This window comes from Telmatherina bonti (assembly GCF_933228915.1).
Source record: "Telmatherina bonti genome assembly, chromosome: 17".
Taxonomy (NCBI): Eukaryota; Metazoa; Chordata; class Actinopteri; order Atheriniformes; family Telmatherinidae; genus Telmatherina; species Telmatherina bonti.
In genome coordinates, this window is record NC_136615.1 from 32,704,579 (window position 1) to 32,732,517 (window position 27,939).

General features: G+C 41.9%; 1 protein-coding gene across 1 annotated transcript in view; it reads right to left on the reverse strand.

Moving 5' to 3' along the window:
- Positions 1–25,758, reverse strand: part of shroom3 (shroom family member 3) — a gene marked incomplete at its 5' end in the record, with an annotated part of 88,069 nt that extends 62,311 nt beyond the window's left edge. The window contains 2 exons of the mRNA XM_079256400.1: positions 10,061–10,215; positions 25,603–25,758. Coding sequence (XP_079112526.1) covers positions 10,061–10,215; positions 25,603–25,758 — 311 coding nt within the window. The remainder of the gene's footprint in view (positions 1–10,060; positions 10,216–25,602) is intronic.
- Between the last annotated feature and the right edge of the window lie 2,181 nt (positions 25,759–27,939).

Sequence of the window (27,939 nt, forward strand, 5' to 3'; positions counted from 1 at the left end):
TAATAGCTTTTTATATTATTTGGCATATATGTTATATGTAGTTGTAACCAGGCTAAAAACACAACAACCCAAAACATCTGTTGCAAACTCTTTCTGGGCAGTTTGGCCATGCCTTTTCTTTTCACTCACTTGTTTTTCAGGCAGAAAAATATCTTAAATCTACAAGATGTGCCAATCAAATTACTATATGTGGTAATTTAACCAAATGTATCCCTAAGATCTACCAAGTAAGGTAACGTAGAAATGTACCAAGAGTAGTTATGTTCTACCAGGACAAACAGGATATTTTTAGCCTCAGTGCTCGCTGATACACTACAGCTACAAGCAGGTTTGTAAACAAAACAGTGGATTAAGACATTCCATACCTACAAATGATACCTAAAAAATACTAAACCAGCGATTGCCCCATGTCCTCAGTTTCACAGCTCTTGTATTGTTTTTCGCTTGGGGTAAACTACCATTTTTCATGGTAACACAACACCACTGAGGTACAGATGGCTGCTTAGCAAAGACAAAACAGCTGCAAGATGCGAGGCAAGGGGTAAGACAGGTAATGAACACATAGACACAAGCAGCAAAAAAATTTTTAAAGTGCAGACACTCAAGAAGTTGAGCATACTTTGCACCTAATGTTTAAAGTCCATTTAGGCTCGGTGCAGAAGATGGTTTGGTTCGTCTCCTGCGTTGGTTCTGCGCGTAATTTTGACTGTTTTCAAGGTGCTTAGCAATCCAACGGATCGATACTACCAGAAATCACGAGGGCAGTGTTGAGTTGTGTAGCCCACATGCAACAATAGAAACAAACCAGAGAAGAAGAAAAGGAGCAAGAAGCGGACGTTGCAGAAACTGCCAAATAAAACGTACCCGAAGAAGATACAGAAGAAGCAGTGAAAAGCAAAAACCCACAGTGGTCTTATTCCTCTACTTCTTCTGGTGTTTTAGATGGATGTAAGCGACCACTAGTTAAATTAGATTCAATTCAATTCAATTCATTCATTTTCCGAACCGCTTATTCCAATTCAGGGTCGCGGGGAAGCTGGAGCCTATCCCAGCCGGCTTTGGGCGACAGGCAGGGTACACCCTGGACAGCTTGCCAGTCCATCGCAGGGCCACACAGAGAGACAAACAACCACACTCACGCTCACTCCTAGGGGCAATTTAGAGTGACCAATTAACCTATAACCAATAACCATCTTTGGATGGTGGGAGGAAGCCGGAGTACCCGGAGAGAACCCACGCATACACGGGGAGAACATGCAAACTCCACACAGAAAGGCCACTGACCAAACCAGCCAAGGATCAAACCAGCAACCTTCTTGCTGTGAGGCCACAGTGCTAACCACTGCGCCACCGTGCAGCCCTCAATTCAATTCAATTCAATTCAATTCAATTCAATGTTATTTCACCTTCTTATCTGAAGCAATGCAAAGTGTTTTGCATATATCAAAAACAACAAAGAATACAAATAAATGGACACGCCTGATGATTCACACACACATACAGACACACCCTAATCCCATGTTGCATGCCACAACTCTAGAAGCATTTTCTGTCTCCTTATCCAAAAAGTCTATAAAAAAAAAAAAAAAAAAAAAGCGCATCTGGCTCAACACACACCAAGGAACAACATCCTGGAGCCAACACTGGAACAGCCACGACTCAGGCAGAGTGGGCCCTGATCCACACCACAGCCAAAAGGCTGCAATGCAAGGGCCGCCGAGTCAACAGCCATCCCCATGGCAACAACCCCGCAGATTGAGTAGACATATCTCCCAGCGCAGAGGACCTCAATGGGAAACATGGGAATTAACTAAGTGTAAGAGGATACAACAAGACTAAGATCCTTAAAGAACAATAAGATAAAAGTAAACATAAGAATTCTTAAAAATAAATAGTTTGATGACAATAAAAACAAAATAAAAATGACTTAAGTGTGTGGTATTTAAAATATCCAAGTAATTCCACATTTAAACAATGAAGTGATAATATATGGTTAAAAGAAATAGAATGATAATAATTACAATAAATAATCCTGAGCGACTAAAATCCAGATAAAATCGTCTAAAAACTAAATTAGTGGATGATCTGACTTCACGACCATGGAAACATAAAGACGCTTTGAAGTATGAGAGCGGTGACATGAGAAAATATTTTAAGTGGACATCCACATTCATGTTAGTAAGGGAACAGAAATGGGAATTAACACTCCTATGCACAAAAACACACACAAACACACACACACACAGCACAGGTGAGCAGCGCTGCTCCTGCATCACTCATGAAGAAAGCCTGAAGTATCAGGTATCAGCAGATGAAGCTAGTTGTCCAGTCAGACAGACAAGATGGATTTAAATAAAACCCATCTTACATGTAATCTTACAGCACAATATTTTTCTAATACAATCTCGAACTTTAACTTTTACTCCAAAAGACCAAAATCTAAACTACTCTTAGTCCACGCAAAGACCAGAAACTATGCAGACTTACAGCCGTGACGGGCAGCTTCTGAGAAAACACTCCTTTGTTTTCAGTTTGATATGAGCACACCGTTGGCATAGCTGTCTTCTTCTGTGGTTGTCAGTGTGTGTTTGTGTGTGTTGTGTGTGAGAGAAAGCCTCTTTGAGTCTCTTTATGCCTTTGTTTTCAGCCAATCAGAGCGCTCCTGATCACACCAATCAGAGGGCATGCAGGAAGGTATGGAGGAAAGAGTCAGACAGATGGAGGAACAGGTGTGGTGAGTGAGGCGGTGTCTGGCAGGTGTGTTTGGTGGCGACATCACACACCTTTTGTATTACTGACACCAAGGATGGACGACACACAAACGCAGATAGATACACAAAGCCAACAATCAAACCAGCTGACACCTGCTAGAATCACACACACACGCCTTCATGAATATGGGTTGAACAGAGGTCACCAGATTCTTTGGTCCTGTGAGGTGAAAACCCCTGCAACGACTTTCTGTTCACCTACAAGAGTCTCAGTGAAAGACGTAGCTTAAAAACAAAAAACAAACCGTTTTAAAATAAAAAAAGATAGAACACATCAAACCTGAAACCTTCACAACCAAATAAACACACAAGCAGCTTACCAAGCACCTGTTTGTTAACACCAGTATTTAATCAGCCAATCGCATGGCAGCACCTCAACACATCCAGCCATGTAGACACGGTGAAGACAACTCGCTGAGGCTCAATCTGAGATCAGAATGAGGAAGAAAGGAGATTTACGTGACTTTGAACACAGTATAGTTGTTGGTCTGAGTATTTACTGGGATTTTGACACACAACCATCTCCAGTGTTTACAGAGAAATATCCAGTGAGCTACCATGTCCTCTCTGTTGCATATTAAAATGAAATATTCCACAACATGAGCAGCAGTTGTCTGGACCAGAAGGTCTGGTTGATGTTAGAGGTCAGAGGAGAGTGGACAGACTGGTTGGAGACGATAGAAAGGCATCAGTAAGACTGGAAAACGTTGTCTGGTCTGATGGCAGTACCATTCAGATGTGGTGGAAACAGCATGAAAGGATCCATCCTGCCGTAGACCATCAGTTCAGGCTGCTGAAATGATTTGATGAAAAACGGACATTAAATGATAGTGCTTTATTCATTACAGTTAGTCTATCTAATTGTGGACATAGAATTTAAAAAGGCCCTGTGATGGACTGGTGACCTGTCCAAGTGTACTTGCCCTTACCCAATGATTGCTGGGACAGACTCCCGCTTCCTGCGACCCTGAATTGGACTAAGTGGTTATGAAAATGGATGGATTTTTAAAGTGATATTTAAGTCCTTTTACGAGGTCTGTGGTGGTTTTCTGACGATGTGGGTAAAATGGTTGACAAAAACCACTATGGATTTAATATAAGGCTTGATGAATATTCAGAGAAACAATTACATTTTTGATGTAGTCAAATTGCAACAATGGTAACCTGTAAAATGGAGGTAATGACCATCAGAATAATGTGTTGTTCTGTTGAAGATATAATAATCAAATCAATCAATCAATACTTATTGATAAAGCATTTTCAGATACCATGCGTAACCAAAGTTCTGTATGTAGAATAATAGTAGCAACAGTAACAACAGAATAAACAGTTGAAGGCAGAAGATGGTACAAGGTCTAGTCTGGTCCTCATATGTACACATTACTGTAGACATTGCTGCACTGATCCACCTGTTGATTTCATGCTCCATCCTTCCCTTACTCATGAACAAGATCCTGAGAAACTTTAACTCCTCCATTTGGGGCAGGACCATAAACTGTATATAAAAGATGGATGGAGCCTCTGTGATGTCACCCGTAGGTTTGAAACTCATCCCATTGAGTGGTTCCTACCATTGCCATCTTGGCAGCATCATGCATGTCGTCTCTCCCGGAAAATACAAAAGTAGGCAAAGAAGTGGAGCTGAGAGGAAGGTTGTGAGTGTGGGGGTGAATGATTGTGATCTATCGAATTCCGACCTGCCTGTAGCTCAGAGCTAACTGAGCTAACCCAGAGCTAAAAGCAGCTAACTAGCTAACAGAGGTAAACAGGCTTACGCCAAGTCACGTTGTTAGGTGGCAAAAATTTTACAGTTGTTCTACGTTCCTCCTTCTGGAAGTGGGGTATCGGGAACCTGTCAATCAAAAGGACATGCCATTAAATATGCCGAATTTTGAGATGAAATTGGTTATAAATGGATAAGTTTACAAAAAAAAACACTTGCCCTACAGTTGTCATGAAGGTAAACCTGACCTATTAAACATGTTTATTTCTGCTGTGAAGTTGGTCTTTTTAACATGGGAGTCTATGGGGATTCACTCTGTTTTGGAGCCCCTAGATGAGGGGGTTCTGCAGTTTTTAGCACTTCCTCATTAGTTTCACTTTTACCCACCCGTGGTTGCTGCTTTAGCAGAACCTCATTCACGTCCCGGGGAGAACAGTCCACCTTTTGACCATGGTCTCAGATTTTGAGTTGCCAATAGAACCACCTCATCTGCAAAGAGCAGACACCCCCTTCTGAAGCCACCAAACTGGAACCCCTCAACACCTCAGCCGGGACTAGAAATTCTGTCCATAAAACTTATGAACAGAATCATTGATTTAGGGTAGTCTTGGGAGGGCCTAGCGCTCACCAGAAACTAAACCAACGTTCTGCTGGCAATGCAGACCAACACTTGTCAAACAGGGAGCAGACAGCTCATACAAGGGGGTCTGGTGCTCTAAAACCTAAGGACCCCCTCACAGAACTCATTAAAACAGTATAAAGCCAATGGCTTCCCTCAGCATCACTGCAAATCAATCACCATCATATATATATATATATATATATATATATATATATATATATATATATATATATATATATATATATATATATACATATATATATATATATATACATATATATATATTCTCGCCATCCCTAAAATTATGCTATGCGAGAGTCCAAAGTGTGACCTTTTTAATAACTAATATATGGTAAAATTCTACCATATTCAGCATAAACTGACATTTAACTGGCTAAACTTCATTCCCCCCAGTGCAAGTGAATGTAGCACACAGTCTTTTTCTATACACATTCTATATCAACACAACCGTCCCCTTAATGCAGCATTTAAACAGACTCATCTCAGCAGCTGCTACGTGGGCGATCATACATGCCTGTCCAAACAGTTTGGATCTAATGAAAAGCCATAAAACCACCAGATGTGATGACTGCGCTGAAGAAACCCTGACAGACCTGATGATGAGGTTTAAGGTCACTTTTTCTTGTAATCAATGAAGGTTACGTGTTTTAGAAGGCGTGATTCAAGCCGTACACTCATCTTAAGGAAATAATTGTGCAGATTTTGCTCTACCTTTTACATCAGATTACCACTTTGTTTGGAATAGGGACATTTTTCTAGGGAAAAGTCTGACTTGGCCACCTTCTCCTGGCTCTGCCTAAACCACTTCTTCATGTCCTGGTTTTGGTCGTTATCAAAAATTCAGTCAAAGAATGATACAACATAATTTAGCTTTGATTAGATTAGATCTGTTCATGTTTACACACCACACCTTTGGACCTCTGAATGAAGTTAATCACATTTAGCTTGTAATTTTTAATAGTTCCACAACATAAACATGGATGATATGCAACCTAGCTGTTGCTTGTGGATCTTCAGAAGGAAGGAAAGCATCCACAGCTTTGGAAACCTCTTCCTGACGGCTCGTGAACACAGTGTTGCAAAGGTAAACGTGAACTCATGCAGGTGCAGCGTTGCCTGCTGCACAGCTGACTGCACATGAGGACAGCGAGCAAACCTTGGCTCAGTTTTCAAACCTTAGTACAACTCCAAACAGAAACCGGTTCACATGTTGACAAACTGTGTTAAACATTTAGAAAACCTGCTAACTGAATCAATAAATATCAAACGAACCTGTGTTGCGTTGACTTCTCATGGTTCCCCATCAGATTCCTACAGGAAGCCGTTTAGACGATACTTTCTGCTCCTCTATGGGTTTCTGTCATCGCCACGCCTTCCCACAGTGTCCTTCTACACCTGCCCCACTGTGCGTGTGTGTTTGTGTTTAAAGTCTAAAGTCCTGTATTGTGTCCTAACGCGCGTGTCTTGAAGAGAAAGTGTCAGTAGCAACAGCAGTCTGGCTCACTGACACACCTCATTCCCAAATACTTGTCTGGGAATTCATGAGCCTGGAAGATCCTTGATGGTACGACACACACCCTCAGACTCCCACACCAGATGTCTCCCACTCCAACTCACTTTTAGACCAGTAACACTCATTCTTGCACTGAGCAGTACAGCTCCTGATGACCACAGAGCAGTTTTCTTCTTGGTAGCTTGAGCTGAACTAAATATTCCACAGACAGGTGAGGCCTGAGGGCAGGAAAAACAATCAGCTGCTGGATTTACAACCAAAACAAAAGCTTCATCTGGTTAATTTGATCAGTTGTGAAGTTTATATCATCATACAACATCTGGCCTGCTAGCTTACAGGAGCTAGATGAGATGCTACGCTGCTGGCGCATCAAATCACAAACGGTTCACAGCGTGATGGGAGGATCGTACTACACGCTACTTTCTGTCTTCCTTCCTACCTTTCTTTCTTAGACAGTAACTTAGCATGTGAACACATACGCTAGATTTAGCTAAAAAGCTACTTTCCATCTGCTGTTCCTGTCCAGATGTTACAGAGGATCCTTGGAATACAAACGCGAGAGAGGAAAAAAAAGAACTACAGATCAATATTCTAATATCTGAAGACATTTATCAGTTAATAAAACAATTTGTTGTAGATTTATTAAAATCTCCACACCTGATCAACACGTCACTAACCAGCCACTGTTTCCAAACAGGACTTAAAAACCGTGTGTGGGTCCCCCTGATGTATGTTGGGGTGTTCTTCCATTTTTGTGAGGCTGTAAGAGAAAATGCTGACTATACAAGGAAACTTTACCTTAGTGGAATAACACAACCCCTCTTGAGACTCTTTTTGTGATTCTGTTTGCAATGTAATAGATACATATGATCTAAGAGGAGGGGAGCTAAACCATGTGTGATTTCATAAAGAAGTTATTTGCACATTTAATTGTTTTCTAAATCCTTAATTTCCTTAAAATTATTTCCTTTAATGAAACCCAATCACTTCCACTTCTAATCACCAAAGCAGCTAAAATATCAATATCTAATTTTTTCTTAAGACATTTTTCAGATATTCAAATGAACAACAATGTTGCATTGAAATAAATGAATAACTAAAATAAATAAAAACAGACTGAACCACAGTCTGGATGTTGGGCTTTTCAGTGTAGAAGAAAACTGAATATAAATCTGTTTGTTGACAATAAAACAGGGTGTAGTGCAAACTTTATGCCTATTCGTATCCTGAAAAACTTTTTTTTTTAATTAATTTGATAGTTTTTTAATTTGCCACTTCAAATTTGGATTTTATTTAATCATTACAGAATTAGAAATGATAAAATCAGAAATGAGATTCTGATGCTGTTGGATCAATAAACCGATGTGTCACAGTTTTGTTTATCAAATGTTAACATTTATCATTAAACAAACACAGAAAAGTATAATTTTAGCTGTATTTTAGAAACTATTTCAATAAAATTATCCTGTTTCACAGAAAACTTGTAGTTTTGTTATTAAAATGTTTGTTGGATCGATATGTTAACTGTCAGATGTCGGGTGGAATCATAATTATTACATTTAACAGAGCTTGTTCACTTTCACATGAAGTAAAACAAAGTTATATTAAACTTTGTTGTCCTTTTCTCACATTCCAAATCATTTACTTCCACATTACATTCTTATACTGAAATGTATAAAAATGAAAAGTAGAAAGTGACACAAGAGTAGCTGCTACAAACCTCCCTAAAGCATAATGTGCTGCGATAAAACTGCTGGAAACCTAAAGCTTTAATGTGAACCGAGGCAGCTTGGTGGTAAAAGTTGATGACCCTGAGTAGCGTCAAATCTTTCTCCAAACTATTTCTGTGTCAAATGAAAACATTATAAGTGTTATATTACCATATTGCTTGATGTCATGTTGGCAAGTTAGCCACACAAATTAGCCAAACAAACAGACAGCGCTACGATTTTATGATGTTTCAGCTATGAAAGCATTAACTGTCAATTGAGATTTATCTCTGCCTGCATCACATCAGTTTGATCTTCATTTACAGCTTCTGGAACAAACGTGAGGAGTTCTGAGACTTAATTATACTATGTGCTTTTTAGCTAACGATTAGCTAATTAATGCTAAGTTAGCGATAGGAACGTGTGTTGGTAGCAGTGTTTTTGAAGACTGTTGATTAGAAACAACAAGCTCTAAGTTGGACCTTGATCCAGGATGTGCTGAAGAATCCTGATCGGTTACAGATTACACGGGACCAATCGGGGAAAGCAGGGGAATGAGGAAGAACAGTCACAGCAGAGAACTGATTAATCACGATGACAATAACCCTGCCAGTCTAAGAGAGCTGATACAATCTGGTATTTATAATATCACTTCTTAGTTTGTACCTGACTAATAAAAACAGTCAACTGTGTCAGTTATGTGACAAAATTCCTGTTTTTATGTCTACCTCTTCAACTTCCTGTTTACACAAATATCTAATCAGCCAATCACATTGCAGCATTTCACTGCATGTAGACATGGAGAAGATGACTAATCGATTCATTGTGTGATTTCCATATATAAGACAAGTCTTCATAAATAAGGAGGATAAAGTGATTTTCTGGTTCACTGCTGTGACAAGGCGCTTACATGCTTAAAATCAGCTCCTCCTCTATGATGTCACAGTCAGATTTTTAATGTGGCATGTTCAGTAACTTTGCTGTTTATTCATCAACGTGTTAAAAAATGAAGATGTTAATTTACCTGCATGAATGGTTTCATTTTTATATCCCTGGTAAAAAAAAATCACAAATTCACAGTTTTCACAGTTATCTGGTGACCCCCTGAAATGACCTCATGACCATTTCCCCCAGTTTGACAACCACTGTGACAGAGCAGCTTCGGATGCAAATGAGAGATTCTCATCACGGATGTGCAGCTACTGTGTGATGCTTCATGTCAACATGGAGAAAGATCTCTGAGGAAGGTTTCCAACACCTTGTTGGATCTATGACACCAAGAATTACATTAGTTTTGAAGGAAAAAAGGTCCAATCCGGTACCAGAAATGTGGCTCTGACGCATGGGACGATGAGTTTACTCAGGCCTGTTTTAAGGCCTGTCAACATGGTGCCTGTGTCTCTGAAGAAGGAAAAACCTGTCTTTTTTTTTTGTAAATTTCAAACACATTTCTGTGTTTATTCTTGACTATTTACCCTGTACTTTGGTTCTATGCTGAAACTACACCCAGTGGGAGTTCCTCAATGTGACATCAGCCTCATGCCCCCCTGTGGGATTATCAGGTTTTGGCTGTGAGGGGGGAAAGATGTGCAGGCTAACGTTCAGCACAGAAATATATCATATATTTTACATTGTGTGGTACATTGTGTGGTTGCAGTTCACACACACATACCCACACACACATATATATGCTGTCTGTACCTGCGGACGGTGAGCTTCAGAGTCTTATATGATCCTTTGACCAAAGCGATGGCTTCCTGTCGGTATCCACTCAGCTCCACGTCATTAATGATGATAATCTCGTCTCCAACCAGCAGAGGCGTCTCCAAACTTCCCGCCTTCCCGCCTTCCTCTACCTGCAAACCCAAGCACACAGAATTTAGTCCCCTAAGACGGTGATGTCATAATAATCAGACATTTTGTCATTGTGTTCAGGTCCTAAATCACCTTTCTGTGAGCGTAACATGTGTCAGTCCTGCTACTTTCAAAAGTCTGCAGTGAATAAAGGTCTATTAAAGAGCAGTTGTTCATTAAACAGGACTGACCTTCAGGTCTGGAAGCACATGAGGTTCAGTTGTTGCCTGTTTATTTCATCATAATCTTGTTTTCTTTGTATGAAATAGGACACATCTCTATATTCAATAGAGCTGTGACGATATGCTTTTGTCCCAATTCGATTCCGATTTTTTTGGGTGCTGATTTGATTTAAATTGCGATTCGATTCTTATTGCTGATCTAATATTGCTGATTTTTTGTAGATTAAAAACAAAATTAAAAAAATGTACAAAGCTTTTTTTTAATCATTATTTTTCTTGATTTCAATTAGGAAAAAAGAACAACACAGCAGCCAGACCATCATTCTGCTGCTATAATGCCCAAGAAGACAAGATAAAAGATCAATAAAAACAATAAAAAATGACAAAAATATTATAATGGATTATTTTTATTTATTTGAAGGAAAAAAGTACTTTTTAACAAATAAATCTATTTCAAAATCGTAAAGCAAAAAATCCCGATATTTGATTTTTTTCTATTTGATTTCCCACGCCTAATATTTAATATGCTTGACTCTCACTTACAGCTAATATCGCAGTTTTTATTGTTTTAGTAGGTAGAAAGCTCCAAAAGGTGCCTTTTTTAAAGAGGTTAACAGGATATCCTGGGTGAATGTCATTCTTAGATCTTGTCAATCTATATTTTTCTGTTTTTTAATCAAAAACGTGATTAATCAGAGGCGAGCAACCACCCCAGCAGGTCTGTTAAGTTTTGGGTCTGACTGCCCTGAGCTCCTCTCTAAACCAAAAACCAGAAAATGAAAAAACAGAGCAGCTTATCATTTTGCTTCCCAAGTCATATCCAAACAAACAGTCACAGTTTCTCAGAAATATTCATGAATGTGTAGGAAATCACCCATTTAGCATTACAGTTAAAGGTTCAAACATCACATGCTTATGTTTCTAAACACAAAGTAAAGCCCAAAAAGTAAGGAAATTTATGTTATTTTTGTCTCCTTCAAGAACACCTGCTCATGTTGCATTATACATGGTTGGAAAGCCTGATTAATCATGTTTACAACGTGGTCTGTGGGGAGAAACACAACTAAACATCCGTAATTAAGTGTAAAGCTTGACTCCATCCCACTTGTTTCTACGTCTGCTGCCTGGAACCTGGGTGTCATGGTGGATGACCAGTTGACCTTTAAGGTCCATGTTGCCTTGGTTGCCCGTCCCTGCAGATATGCTCTCTACAACGTCAAGAGAATCAGACGTACCTGACAGAACACACGACTCAGCTTTTGGTTCGGGCTCTGGTCATCTCATGTATCGATTACTGCAATTCCTACTGGCAGGTCTACCTGCATGTTCTGTTAAACCTCTATAGATGATCCAGAACACCACAGCAAGTCTGGTTTTCAACCAACCCAAACGGGCTCATGTCACTCCACTGCTAATCGCACTTCACTGGTTTCCGGTCGCAGCGTGCATCAAATTTAAAGCTTTGCTTCTGGCTTACAAAACAATAACTCAAACAGCTCCCGTCTACCTTCACTCCCTAATCCAGACCTACACTCCTTCTCGACAGCTACGTTCCACCAGTGAAAGACGCCTCGTGTTACCACCACAACGTGGGACTAAATCACCAACCAGACTCTTCCTCTGTTGTGCCACGATGGTGGAATGATCTCCCAAACTCTGTCCGCTCTGCAGAGTCCTTAGTTTACTTTTAAGAGCAAGCTGAAGACTCAGCTCTTCAAGGAGCACTTCCACACTTAGTTTAGCTATATTTATCAGAAAGTTGGAGAACTTAGCCCAGTTCTCAGCAACAAACATTATGGTATTAATTCTTCGTACTTTAACATAGGTGATTTTATGGAGTGGGAAGGGAGTGAAATAAAAAACAAACAAAAAAAAAAGCCTGTAACACTTCCTGTAAGGACCTACGTCCAGCTGGACAGTCCACCCGCACCTTCCTACGATGTCCTTTACTGTTTGATTTTGTGCTTGTGTTGTTCTTAGGTATTTTATTTTCAAACTTTATGACACACACCTGGCAACATGAGAGGGGACTATCAGTGGGTTTTGGGGGTTGTTTGCCCACAGGTTGAGCTACGTTGCTCATTTCACAAAAGTACCATCTTTTCCAGATCTAACAAGCTAAAACCCAGAACAGTTCAGGATCCATCTGTGACATGTTCAGACCAGAGTCCACACCAGAGACTAGACCAGAATTCAGACCGGAGACTAGACCAGAGTAGAGACCAGAGTCCAGACCAGAGTCCACACCAGAGACTAGACCAGAGTAGAGACCAGAGTCCAGACCAGAGTCCAGACCTGAGTCCAGACCAGACCTGAGTCCAGACCACAGACCAGACCAGAGACTAGACCAGTGTCCAGGCCAGAGAATAGACCATAGTCCAGACCAGAATCCAGACCAGAGACTAGACCAGAGTCCAGACCAGAGACTAGACCAGAGACTAGACCAGAGTCCAGACCAGAGTCCAAACCAGAGTCCAGACCAGATACTTGACCAGAATCCAGATCAGAGTCCAGACCAGAGTCCAGACCAGAGACTAGACCACAGACTTGACCAGAATCCACACCAGAGACTAGACCAGAGTCCAGACCACAGACAGACCAGAATCTAGACCAGAGACTAGACCAGAGTCCAGACCAGAATCCAGACCAGAGACTAGACCAGTGTCCAGGCCAGAGAATAGACCAGAGTCCAGACCAGAATCCAGACCAGAGAATAGACCATAGTCCAGACCAGAATCCAGACCAGAGACTAGACCAGAGTCCAGACCAGAAACTACACCAGATACTAGACCAGAGTCCAGACCAGAGTCCAAACCAGAGTCCAGACCAGAGACTAGACCAGATACTTGACCAGAATCCAGATCAGAGTCCAGACCAGAGTCCAAACCAGAGACTAGACCACAGACTTGACCAGAATCCACACCAGAGACTAGACCAGAGTCCAGACCACAGACGGACCAGAATCTAGACCAGAGACTAGACCAGAGTCCAGACCAGAATCCAGACCAGAGACTAGACCAGTGTCCAGGCCAGAGAATAGACCAGAGTCCAGACCAGAATCCAGACCAGAGAATAGACCATAGTCCAGACCAGAATCCAGACCAGAGACTAGACCAGAGTCCAGACCAGAAACTACACCAGATACTAGACCAGAGTCCAGACCAGAGTCCAAACCAGAGTCCAGACCAGAGACTAGACCAGATACTTGACCAGAATCCAGATCAGAGTCCAGACCAGAGTCCAAACCAGAGACTAGACCACAGACTTGACCAGAATCCACACCAGAGACTAGACCAGAGTCCAGACCACAGACAGACCAGAATCTAGACCAGAGACTAGACCAGAGTCCAGACCAGAATCCAGACCAGAGACTAGACCAGTGTCCAGGCCAGAGAATAGACCAGAGTCCAGGCCAGAATCCAGACCAGAGAATAGACCATAGTCCAGACCAGAATCCAGACCAGAGACTAGACCAGAGTCCAGACCAGAGACTACACCAGATACTAGACCAGAGTCCAGACCAGAGTCCAAACCAGAGTCCAGACCAGAGACTAGACCAGATACTTGACCAGAATCCAGATCAGAGTCCAGACCAGAGTCCAAACCAGAGACTAGACCACAGACTTGACCAGAATCCACACCAGAGACTAGACCAGAGTCCAGACCACAGACAGACCAGAATCCAGACCAGAGACTAGACCAGAGTCCAGACCAGAATCCAGACCAGAGACTAGACCAGTGTCCAGGCCAGAGAATAGACCAGAGTCCAGACCAGAATCCAGACCAGAGAATAGACCATAGTCCAGACCAGAATCCAGACCAGAGACTAGGCAGAGTCCAGACCAGAGTCCAAACCAGAGACTAGACCACAGACTTGACCAGAATCCACACCAGAGACTAGACCAGAGTCCAGACCAGACACTAGACCAGAGTCCAGACCAGAGACTAGACCAGAGTCTAAACCAGACTACAGACCGGAGACCAGACCATAGTCTAGACCAGAGTTGAGACCAGAGTCCATATCAGAGACTAGACCATAATCCAGACCAGAATCCAGACCAGAGACCAGACCACAGACAGAATGTAGCTCATTCCACAGAAGTCTTTAGTTCAGTAAACTAAATAAAGACTGATCCAGATTTCAGAAATGTTTCTTATCTCTGTTTTTAAAGTGATTCATCCGAGGTCCAGCCCTGAGACACACACACACACACACACACACACACACACACACACACACACATTGCATGCATCATCATGACCTACTACCATATCAGTCCTGACAGTGACACCTCTTAACAGCCTGTCAGTTTGTGCAACAGCATCAGAATGTGCGTCTGCATGTTATCACCTAATAGGCTGGTAAAAATGTGTGTTGTGTGTGTGTGTGTGTGTGAAGGTCACTTTGTGTTGTTGTCTTGTTCGGTTTGAGATAAGTTTGACCACATCTTGTTCTGATCTGTCAAACGTTTCTGGACCAAAATCTCCTGTTGAGACGTGAAGTCTGGACCCTTCCAGCTTCATGGCTGAAGAAGGATCTGACAGTAAAACTGAGGTTAGAATACCAGTTGTACCATACTACCACACACACTACCACACATACCACCACACCAAAATGGCAGAAAAGCCCTATGAGTAGGTCACAGAATCAAAATATCTGCATGAAGACGGACAGAACGGCCCAAAAAGCCGAACCCAAACTGCCTGATGGCAGCTGGCAGTTTTGTTCATAAATCTTGACCATGTTAGCCGCTAAGAATCATCTGAGATATAAATATGACAGTTAATATTGATATTTTTGTCGCTTTTTTTCATATTATGTTCAGGTTACATGGCATTGATACAACAAAGCACCAGTTCAATGATCTAAGTTCCAACAGGATCTAAATCAAACACATTGATCAAACTTCAGCAGAGTAATCACTTCCATGTGTTTAAGAAAAAAAAAAAAAACTGTTGACATTTCCTTTACTCTAATAAGCAAAATGGAGAATTATGTAACTATGATAAAGTTACATTCACCCTGTGCTGGCTTGGTTTTATTAACTAAGCAGTAAAAATATTTAGTTTGGACTAAAACAGGAGTCTCGTTTGTACGGCTGTACTTGTAGATATGAGCACAATGTTCATGATATCTGCAAACACTGAATCACTGTGTGATATAATATTGTGTTCAGATAAAATGATTAGACTTGGGGTTAAAACCTGGAGCCTACATGTAGACTTGTTTTGCAGACGACGGCAATAAGATAAAACATAAAAGTGATAAATATTCTGAACCCATTCAATGTGTGAAATGAGAAAAATGAAATTACAGTTAAATATCTATTCGTTCATTAATTTTACATCACTTTTAGCCTCATAATCTGACAGCTGAGGCTGAACACTTCACGTCTGCATGGAAATGTCACGTCTGCATGGAAACGTCACGTCTGCATGGAAAAGTCACGTCTGCATGGAAACGTCACGTCTGCATGGAAACATCATATCTGCATGGAAACATCATGTCTACATGGAAACATCATGTCTGCATGGAAACATCACATCTGCATGGAAAAGTCACGTCTGCATGGAAACGTCACATCTGCATGGAAAAGTCACGTCTACATGGAATGTCTGCATGGAAACATCACGTCTGCATGGAAATGTCACGTCTGCATGGAAACGTCACGTCTGCATGGAAAAGTCACGTCTGCATGGAAACGTCATATCTGCATGGAAACATCATGTCTACATGGAATGTCTGCATGGAAACATCACGTCTGCATGGAAACATCACATCTGCATGGAAACATCATGTCTACATGGAATGTCTGCATGGAGACATACATCTGCATGGAAACATCATGTCTGCATGGAATGTCTGCATGGAAACATCACATCTGCATGGAAACATCATGTCTGCATGGAAACGTCACGTCTGCATGGAAACGTCATGTCTGCATGGGAACATCATGTCTGCATGGAATGTCTGCATGGAAACATCACATCTGCATGGAAACATCATGTCTACATGGAACGTCTGCATGGAGACATACATCTGCATGGAAACATCATGTCTGCATGGAAACGTCACGGCTGCATGGAAACGTCATGTCTGCATGGAAACATCATGTCTGCATGAAAACATCTCGTATGCATGGAAAAATCATGTCTGCATGGAAACATCATGTCTACAAGCTGACTGGGAGTGAACGGTTCAGTTTCGACACGCGGTTTTACATTTTAAAAAAATTTGATGAACTAAAACTATCCTGCAGTTTAAGGGAGAGAAATTAATTTGCATCATAACGAAGGATACATAGTAAATATTTAATAACCTGGTTTATGGAAGCATGACCAAAGCATGACACCAGAGAAAAAGACGACTGATTCAACGATAAAATGCAAACACAGAAATGTGGAAACAAAAGCTGCTGACAACGAGCTGCACAGTTAGGTTTTGAGTCACATGTCCCAAACATTTACAACGCTGCACATATTTACTGATCTGTCATTTCATTGGTTAATTTCCTTTATAAACATCTCTGTAGATGGTTTTCCTTCCTGTTACACCTAGCCTTTCCTTTGTCTTCACCTAAATCATTCCTTCCTTTTCTTCACAGCTGAGTCCAGATTTCCTGTTTTCCTGTTCCATCACACCAACGCAAACTTAGAAACCTCGAGAATAACGTGGGGAAAAGTTGTTTTCCAGTGGTTCAAGCAGCACAGCTGTCATCTGGCACTATCTGAATGTCAAAATAATCAGTAAGAATCCGCTTCAGGGTGTGTCTGTCCCTGCAGAGTTACAGCATCAAAACCACGACATGCTGCCAGAACTCTGCAGCTCCAACCAAACTGAGCTGGTCTGTGCTCGCAGGTGGAGATGCTTCGCTCATGTTTATCTGCACAAATGTTTATATTTTATTATGGAAAAAGAAGAATTGACAGTTTTAAAAAGATGTGATCTGCTGATGTCAAGGTTGTGAAGCAACTTCTCAGAGCTGTGAAAGAAAAGCTGGAGCATTCAGAGCTCTGCAGGATGCTGCACATGCCTTTTTCCAAGAATAAATATACCCAAATAAGGCCCAGAGAAACTCTGCTGTGTGTGTAACGCTGGTATTCCAGCTGAAGTTCATTACCCTGCAGACGGAGGTATCTAAACAGAGTGGCTCAGCCTGCTCTTAGCATGACTGAAACAACATACCTCCTCTCATCAATAAAGACGGGGATTTGGGAAAATATCCTCAGAGCACAGCGGGGCGTTAGTGTCAAGTCAAGTCTTTGAGTTTCATGTTAAGAGTTCAGTTTCCAACCTTGCTGTTTATTTAAGACTTAAAATCTGCGTTTTACAGAATTTACTGTATTTAAACAGACACTAAAATATAAACTTCAAGCCTGCTTCCAGAGAATCCTGGACTTTAAGATGTCATGTCATGTTTTCAAACTCAAAAATCAAGAATCTGGGAGACGTCCCATGATGCACTGGGAGACGTCCAATGATGCATAGGGAGACGTCCCATGATGCATAGGGAGACGTCCCATGATGCATAGGGAGACGTCCCATGATGCATAGGGAGACGTCCCATGATGCATAGGGAGACGTCCCATGATGCACTGGGAGACGTCCCATGATGCACTGGGAGACGTCCAATGATGCATAGGGAGACGTCCCATGATGCATAGGGAGACGTCCCATGATGCATAGGGAGACGTCCAATGATGCATAGGGAGACGTCCCATGATGCATAGGGAGACGTCCAATGATGCATAGGGAGACGTCCCATGATGCATAGGGAGACGTCCCATGATGCATAGGGAGACGTCCCATGATGCACTGGGAGACGTCCCATGATGCACTGGGAGACGTCCCATGATGCACTGGGAGACGTCCCATGATGCACTGGGACGTCTCTCCATGTAGAAATATCTTCCATCACCGCCATGTTTCTCTTCGTCCTCAGCAGGCCCCTCTGGCTTCACCTTCTGCTGTTTGTGGACTCTCTTTCCTGTCCTTCATGCTTCTGGTTCTAACGGAGGTTATTGTCTCTATTGTCTCTTTCTGCAGCGAGGAATCTGTTGGTTTCCATAGCTACGTAGTTATTTTATGAATGAGTAAAAACCAGTAAAGTTACAAACTGGACTAATGTGGATTTCATGATGAACTTGTTTTAACTGAGTTATAACTGAACTATGGTGAACTGGACTGAACCGGACTGTGTCTGTAAAAGTGCTTTGAGATGACCTGCTTGGGAATCTGCTGTATAAATAAAGCTGAAGTGAATTTGAAGCTGCTGAGGTCAGACTACTCCTTTGCTTTCCAGTGTTTGTCTCCAGCGCTAACATTAAAGTTTACTGAGATTCTGTAACACAAATCCAGTTTGCTTCCAGTCACGAGACCTTCAGATTAAAACTGTTTAAACTGAGCTCAGCTGCCTGGATTAACACAAACCTTCACTCCAACCTCTGACCTCAACTAACAATGTCCAGAATTGTCCTGCACTGATAATAAACAAGCTCCTGAAAGCATCACAATCTGTTTTCACACTCCAATGCCAGCAAAGAAAAATATACTCTGCAACAGCAGAACAATGTACATATAAAAGCTTCAAAGCAGATGAGGACTGAAAGAGGAAGACAGACAGTACAGCAGACACCAGGCTGTTGTTGGGTCAGTCACAGCGATCTCAGCGCAGAACAAAACAAGAGCACCAAGAAAAACGCATTATTCACATTCTTGTCCTGTTTTACACCCATCTGACCTCCATCTCTGAAAGACCTCCACATTCACGCACCAGCCTGGTCATTTGCATCTTAATGAAATTAGGTCATATTGGTCATAAGGACAGTTAAGACAAACAGTCGTTAATAACGCTTTTCAGTCAGAGACAAGCTAAAATATTGTCCAAAATCTCCCCAAGTGCACTAACGCTTACTAATAGCTTAGTAATTCGCTATGTAGTTTACTTTTTATATGTATAAAAACCTCCCCTCTCACCCACCCCTCCCATCTCCCCAGGGTGGGGCAGGTAGCTGTTCATCTCTCAAGCGCGGGTTCTCTGCCAGAGTCCTGGGAGTTTGAGGGTCCTACGCAGTATCTTAGCTGTTCATAGGACTGCGTTTTTCTGGACGGAGATGTCTGATGTTTCACCAGGTATCTGTTGGAGCCACTTCTCCAGTGTGGGTGACACGGCCCCCAGTGCTCTGATCACTGTGGGTAGTACTGTTGCTTTCACCCTCCAGGCCCCCTGTACATGTGCTCAGTGTGAACCTGCTTCCATCTGTGAAGAGCTCAGGGCGCCAGTGGCGAATTTTCCAATCTTGGTGTTCTCTGGCAAATGCCAAACGTCCTGCACGGTGTTGGGGTGTAAGCACAACCCCCACCTGTGGACGTCGGGTCCTCATACCACCCTCATGGAGTCTGTTTCTGACTGTTTGAGCAGACACATGCACATTTGTGGCCTGCTGGAGCTCATTTTGCAGGGTTCTGGCAGTGCTCCTCCTGTTCCTCCTTGCACAAAGAAGGAGGTAGCGGTCCTGCTGCTGGGTTGTTGCCCTCCCACGGCCTCCTCCACGTCTCCTGATGTACTGGCCTGTCTCCTGGTAGCACCTCCATGCTCTGGACACTACGCTGACAGACACAGCAAACCTTCTTGCCACAGATGGCATTGATGTGCCATCCTGGATGAGCTGCACTACCTGAGCCACTTGTGTGGGTTGTAGACTCCGTCTCATGCTACCACTAGAGTGAAAGCACCGCCTGCATTCAAAGGTGACCAAAACATCAGCCAGAAAGCATCGGAACTGAGAAGTGGTCTGTGGTCTCCACCTGCAGAACCACTTCTTTATTGGGTGTGTTTTACCAATTGCCCATAATTTCCATCTGTTGTCTGTTCCATTTGCACAACAGCATGTGGAATTTATTGTCAATCAGTCTTGCTTCCCAAGTGGACAGTTCCATCTGTTATCATCTGGTTTTTAACAAGTGCATGGAGTTTACCTGCTGCAACACACCTGACACATGTCAGACTTAATTAGCAGACTGGTGCAGAGGTCTACATCAAACTCCTCACCAGTCTGCTAATTACTGGGGACGGGAAATTGAACTGGAAAAATCAAGTATCTGGATTTTTTGCTTCACAGTTTTTAAAATCAATATTTTGGTTAAAAAAATGTTTTTTTAAATAAAAAGAAAAAAAATCCATTATAACATTTTTGTCTTTATTGTTTTTATTGTTCTTTTTACTTGTCTTGCTGGTCTGGCTACTGTGTTGTTTTTTCCTAATTGAAATAAAGAAAAATGACGAGCAAAAGAAGTTTTGTACATTTTATTTTTCTGTTTTTAGTCTATAAAACTCAGCAATATCAAATAATCGTGAGAATTGCAATTTAAATAGAATGGGCACCCAAACAATCGGAATAGAATCGAATCAGGACAAAAGCATATCGTCACAGCTCTACTATCTACCCATTGATTTCAGTCAAGTGTGTTGCAGCAGGGAAACTCCTAATACTTGTAGGAGTGTGGCCTTTGAGGACCGAAGTTGGCCAACCCTGGTATAAGACATAGCACTTGGGGGTGTTGGAGATCTAGAAGAGTCTTAATGCTTACATCCCATTTTGGCTCCTTTAAGGCTGATTTATACACACAATCAGGGTGGCAATAGCTGTAGCAGAAGGAGTGTAGGGGCATTAAATTAAATTAAATTAAATTAAATTAAATTAAATTAAATTAAATTAAATTAAATTAAATTAAATTAAATTAAATTAAATTAAAAAATATTTCCAGTGGAATAACTCTGCTATTAAACTACAGTTAATAGCAGAGTTAGTTACAGTGGTGTAACAGTGTTCTACACGAGAAATGTTATTTCATGGGAACTTGGAATTGTTACTTTCTTCAAAGCTGGCAAGAATAAGAGGAAAGGATCTAGTAGAGCACATACATGCAAGACATTGTCAAAAAATGAATTCTTATTCTTTAAATGTATCTTGCAAAACTAATGCTCACAAAATAACTATTTAATTTAAGCTTATTAAGAAAAAAAATCTTCAAAACTTGAGACAAAAGCTGATTTTTTTTCAGTGACACAGTTAAGGTTCAGCTGAAGTTCTCATAGTTTTTATTTTCAGAAGGAAGGGGACGACTGTTTCAAACAGATTACATTGTCATGACGATATACAACTTCACGGGCAGATGTCAAATGTAACAGAGAGCTGCAGAGTGTCATTAGTTATTGTTAGTGCCTTATTAACTGTTTGCCTGGTCTAAAAGTACAAACCGCCCCTAACAGCAGTGGAAATGCCTCTTATCTTATTTTCAAGGTCCCATATCACTCAAAATTCCCATCCTAAAGGTTTTTAACATTCATATTAGTCTCCATTTCCTGTGTTTAAGCCTCAAAAGTGAGAAGTTCAATCACTTCCATCACTTCCTTGCTTCACTTTTTAGTGAACGCTTGCTCAAACGGGTAAGTCTGAGATCTTTCCCTCTGTGACCTCACAAAGGGAACTAACCACGCCCACTGGTAGTGGATACTGCCATTGACCCCTCCCTCCCAACTAGCATATTCTGCTCTGTAAAATTACAGAGTGGGTTAAAGCTGCATCCTCTGCCTGAGAGAGATGTGGAGTGGGCATAAACATGCACCATCCCTGAACATTATGAAAGGTTCGGACACAGAAACAGCCCATTTTCAGCACAGCCACTTACGGAATGGCCAAAATTAAGGACAAAGATGAAATTTAGGGTCTAACACTGAACATAATGTGGTTGGAGCTCTAACACCCCGAGTTCCACTGCCTACTAGATGCCTGGCATGTGCACTGAATCGTTTCTAGTCATATATTTTCCCCATGGACTGTATATTAAAAGATGGGCGGAGCCTCCGTGACGTCACCCGTAGGTTTCTGAAGAGCTGAACAGAAGCTTGGTGGGGTTCCTACCATTGCCATCTTGGCAGGGGCATGTGTGTCATCTCGCCCGGAAAATACAAAAATGGGCAAAGAGGTGGAGCTGAGAGAGGGGCTGGGAGCGTCATGGTGGATGATTGACATTGAGCGAACTCCGATCTGCCTCTCGCTAAGAGCTAACCCGGAGATAACAGGAGCTAACCAGCTAACGGAGGTAAGCGGGCTAAAACTAAGTCATGTTGTTAACCGGCTAAAAACCGCGGTTGTTCTATGTTCTTCTGACTTAAAGCAGGAGAACGGGTACCTGTCAATCAAAAGGACACGTCCCCAAATATGCTGAAGTTCGAGATTACATTACTTTAAAACAGGTGAGTTCGAAAAAAATTCACTCCCCCCACAGTTGTCATGAAGGTAAACCTGACCATTTAAACCTAAAATGGATTTTTGAACCAGGCTGTAAAGATGTTTATTTCTGCTGTGAAGTTGGTCTTTTTAACATGGGAGTTGATGGGAATTCGCTCTGTTTTGGACCCCCTAGTGGATGAAGGGGGAACTGCAGTTTTATGCACTTCTGCATAGGTTTCACTTTTAACCACCGGAGGCCCCGTCCATCTTTCATATAGGGTCTATGGTTTCCCCTGCATGATGGTTTGTTGATGAGATAGACTTGCTGTTTTTTAAATACACAACGGAACTAGTTTTGCTTGAAAACATTGTGGAGTAAATAGAACCTTATACATGTCTTTGTGACGATAGTTGGATTTTCTAAAGAGTCGTGACGCCATATTTTTAGCTTAACACTAATGCTAAATGTTCTCAAAACAGAATTGCTACATAAGATGCATAACTTCCTGCGTCTGTGTGTGGTGATGGTGGTGTTGGGCAGGAATAAAGAAGTGATTCCACTTCCATGGTATCAAGTGGTGTTTAGACAATCCCGATCATCTTAGTTTTAGCAGAACTGGCAAATGTTTCCGATGCCGCTATACAGATATGGCTGCTGATATGTTTAGCTGTTTCTATCAACAGGTCCGGCTCTTTATGTTACAAGTTGGTACGCTTTATGTTTTTGCATTTCTACAAGGAAAACTGGGAACGGTACCAGAATATCCCACCTGGATTGTACTGATGGGAGGCCGAGTCTTACAATCAGAACCAATAGTTGGAGTTTCACACACTGCAATCTGTTCATTGGTCAAAAGAGTCATCACTTCCTGTTTGGTTCCGTACTAAGCAGGAACAAGCTACACGATTAAATATAGCCACATGGGATTTTTGTTGTTGGAAGCCACATGCCAAGAAGATAGAACACAAACTGCTGGATGTCCACCATTCTCCTCTGTTTCTGTGTTGCTTTTTCCTTTGTAAGGATTTAATAAGGCAGCCAATATGATGTTACCTTTTTGCAAAGCTGGCACTAGTGATGGAAGTTTGACTCGTTTCAAAGATTTGGCTCGTTTGACATGGCTCGCTTAAGGCCTTTACGTACCGCGACCATTGCCAATAAATTACATGAATTTGCTCATAATTCGGAGGTGAATTATCAACGTTTCTATCTATTCACACCAAATGGGATGCGAAATTGTGAACAAATTATGAAAATTTAAAAACAAACTCGCAAGTTTTTTTTCTTATTAAGCCATGACAAGTGTGCTGATGGTGACAGAAAAGAGAGAACTTAAGGAGTTTCATTGTTTAATCCAGGATCTGAAGCTGGACCATGGTTGATTCAGGACGAACTTCTGGACGTCTGTGGGACAGATGGAGGATCTGCTTTGGCAGCTAGCTAGCTGCTAGTTTTAAGAAGCAGAAAAAAAATAATAAAGACGCTCGACAATGATAATACAAAGTTTGAATGAAATAGCAGTGAAAGTGACGCCTGCAAAGCTCGGAACCGGTGATCTGTCAGTCAACACGCCTTCACTGATTGGTCGATTAGAGATTTGTCAGATGCTAAAAAATAAATAAATTTAAAAAAAAAAAACCTCTGCTTGACAAAGTAAAACTGGACTGAATTTTATTCTTGATCCAATAAAAAGATATTGGTGTGCAAATTTTTCAGCCGAAATATTCAAAGTGTGTAAAGGCCATTGGAAGAGTCGACGCTTTCAGCTCTTCATTTAGTTTAACTCAGACTTTCTATTTTAGTCTAATAATTATGTTAGACTAATTATGTTGAATTAATTATGTTTATTTTGTTAATTGGGTTTCTAGGTATGCAATTTTTAAAATGTCTTCAATCAGGGAAAAAAGGGCCCCTGCTGCACCACACCTGATTCAAATCAATGTGTATTTAGCAGACATGTGCAGAACTTGTCTGAGTCTGAGACAGGTGCGTTCCAGCAGGAACACTTGGAAAACCTTCAGGACACCGATCCTCGAGGACCAGGGTTAGGGATCCCTGTCTTACATCATATTTTTGTGCATTTTTTCCAATAAACTGCAATGTAGTTACTTTAATCAAATGTTTAAACACAGAGCAACATCCAGGAAATAATGTCAATAAAGGCCAAAGTGTGAACATTATGACACTGTACCATATTTTCATGACACTTGTGATGTAAATCTGGTTCCAGTTCTCTCTGTCTACCCAGTCTGTACCACTACACTGTCTTCTAAGGCAGTGTTTTTCAACCTTTTCTGAGCAAAGGTAGACTTTTTCATTGAAAAGGCACACCACAAACCAACAATGTTTTTTTTTTTAAAAAAAAGCCAATATTAATAATATAAAGTCCATCTTGTCAAAGTGTCTGATATAAAAATCAGATAAACACAAGAAAAGGACACTTCATTATCTTTTATCTGGGTCTGTTTGCATGAACATAGAGCCGCTTTTTAGACCAATTAGGTGAAATATTTCTGCGGGTACACTCATGTGTGTCCATCAAAATAAACACTTCTAAAGACTCGGCTCTCACAGGAATTGGTTCTTCTAGTTCACCACAAAGAATCGGTTCTTAGAGTTGGCTCGTTCATGAAGGGCACATCTCTAGCTGACACATCTGTTGCCATCTGGCTGCACCAGACCTGGTAGGGGTATGGTTGGTTCTGGAGACACAACGGGATTTACAAAACCAAAACAGTCCTGCAGCGACCCAGACCTGCTGAAGACTGGACTTATGTGGGCTCAAAGCCAGTAGATATAAATGCCTCATTCTGACATAATGAAAACATAACAGTTGTTTAGTAAAGTGATTAGATATCAATAGATGTATTGGTTGTTGATCTGTGACTAATAAAGACAAGCTGTCTCCATTAGGCCTGTGCATTTCACATGTTATTAAATGACGGGGTTTTTTTTTTCCTGTCACCTACTTTGGAGATGATGAGCGGCTCTCCGTGCTCCAGACCGCCCTGCAGGGTGAAGCCCCACGGCGCTCCACCCTGCAGCCGGGCCTCCACCAGCACCCAGCCGCCTCCTGCTCCTCCTCCGCCCGCCGCCTGGAGCCCCGCCCGGCCGCCGCTCTCCATGCCCGGCCGGTGGGAGCGCTCCTTGCGGGCTCTTCTGTTGTCAGCCCGGAGTGAGGAGGGGGCCACCGGAACGTTTTACACGGTAAATCCTTCACGGCCACATGTCCCTCATTCATTCATAACTCCTCTCAGGAAAACGGACTGCAGGAGGTTTCAGGAAACCGATCTGCGTTTCCTGCAAAGTGCATTCCTGAAGCGTCGGAGCTCCCAGCGGACAGGACTCCAGTAACACCCCCAAACTGGCTGAAACACTTCTCTAATGGAGGAGAAAAAAAACTTTTCTGTGGTGGACAAAGTTGACTGGACGTTCTGGTCAGATCAGATCTGCTGAAACTGAAAACCTCTCCTCTCTCTGTCTGCCTGTCTCCCTCTTCCGAAAATCAGTTTAGCATCACAATAGGATTTACTGCGACTCACTGAGCAAAGAGAAAAGAGACAGAGAGAGGAGGAGTGAGGGAGGTAAGAGAGAGAAGGGGGCAGGAGAGGTATGAGGAGGAAAGGCTGAAAAGACTCAAGTCAGAAAGGGAAAAAATTACGGTCTGAAAAGGAAACTGGAGAAACTTTAAAGCACATTGTTGCCTGTGTGAGAGCTGATAAGCCGTAATCAAATCCTGCACAGCAGAGCTTTGTTTGCGTTTACACTGAAACTAGATTACTGCAGAAACCAGTTCAGACACCCTCGGTGACCAGGTTTACATGTGGTCTATGTGCTCTTTAGCTCCTAAATCTGTTATTTAGTTTTTATAGTGTAAAAATTTCTGCAGTTAAAATGACCGTAGTTCTCACCAATGACCAACAAAAGCTCCAGAACTGTACCTAGTTTAGGCATCACATTTGGGCATAAACTAGGTCAGCTGTGGCCTAAATGTTTCCTCTAGTAAGGCAGTTATGCACCCGCAAGTCAGGGACCATTTAAAGCCTATTCTGGACCAAATATCAGGAGATATGACACCCATGACGCCATAGCCTTTAGATTCTATAGAAACGACCAGATTTCTAAAACACTATCCAGATAGATAGATAGATAGATAGATAGATAGATCCAGCGTGTGCCAGGTCTTCCCTGGGGTCTCCTCCCAGGGGGACATGCCCAGAACACCTCACCAGGGAGGCGTCCCGGAGGTAAAACATAAATAACAAACAGAATACTGTAAAGAAACAATGTGGAGTTGAATAAAGTGAACAACTGCATCTGTAAATAAATAAGTAAAGACAGTGAAATAAGGCAGGCTGAAAGTGGAAAGCGTCCTGCAGGTGACAGTGTTGTTTGAAGTGTTTATCTGCAGCTGGTGCTGGAGACAACACAGCTCAGAGATTTCCACTGGTTTCCTGCCCCCCAGTACCCCCAACGCTCTTCCCTGGCACAGCCAACAACCATTGTTTCATTTGGGAACATCGGAGTTGTACTGAAAATCTCTCCATTTCTTTTGAACGAGTACTATAAGACATGTGCTGCTGACTTGTCGACCAGGTTACCCTTAACTAGAGATCTAAATAGGATTTTTAACCTGGTTAAATGAAGGTTTAATAAATAAATGACTGGTAAAGTCACCATGCCGTAAATATAAATGCATTTTAGCTACCTTAAACGAGAGTACCTTTGAGTTTAGATTAACAAGGTGCTTCTCAATGAGCAAACTTTGACCAATCAGTAAATGGAGGGGACATTTAAACCCCGTTTCCATCAAGGGATTGGCTCAGAATGGGATGGTTTGGTTCGGTAATCTCTGTTGCGTTCCCATAGCCAGCCATACCTTGACCTGGTAAGCAGGTCATAGTCTTTCTGTTCATCATACGGGGTAAACACCGGAGCAGCAGGACGTCCTCCAAACAGAAGTGAAGGATAAGAACGGTGGACATCCAACAGTTCGCTTTAATCAACAAGAAATCCTGTAATTTCCCGCTTTTTTTCTCATCACGGAGTCACATGGGAAGCGACTCCCTTCAGCGTCGGTTTGAAGGGTCTTGGGATGCCTTGGATGGAATATTCTGGTACCCCTACCTGTTTTTGTCGGAAGAAAATGACCCCTTGAGGGCTTTTACAGAACAGAACACTCACATTGAAGAATTAGGTTGGAGTTTAATTCAACTTTATTTCTCAACAATTTATAGCAAAAGGTCCGTCCTGTCCCATTGTCTGTTTGTAGAATCCCAGTTCTGAGCTGGATAAACCAGAGGGTG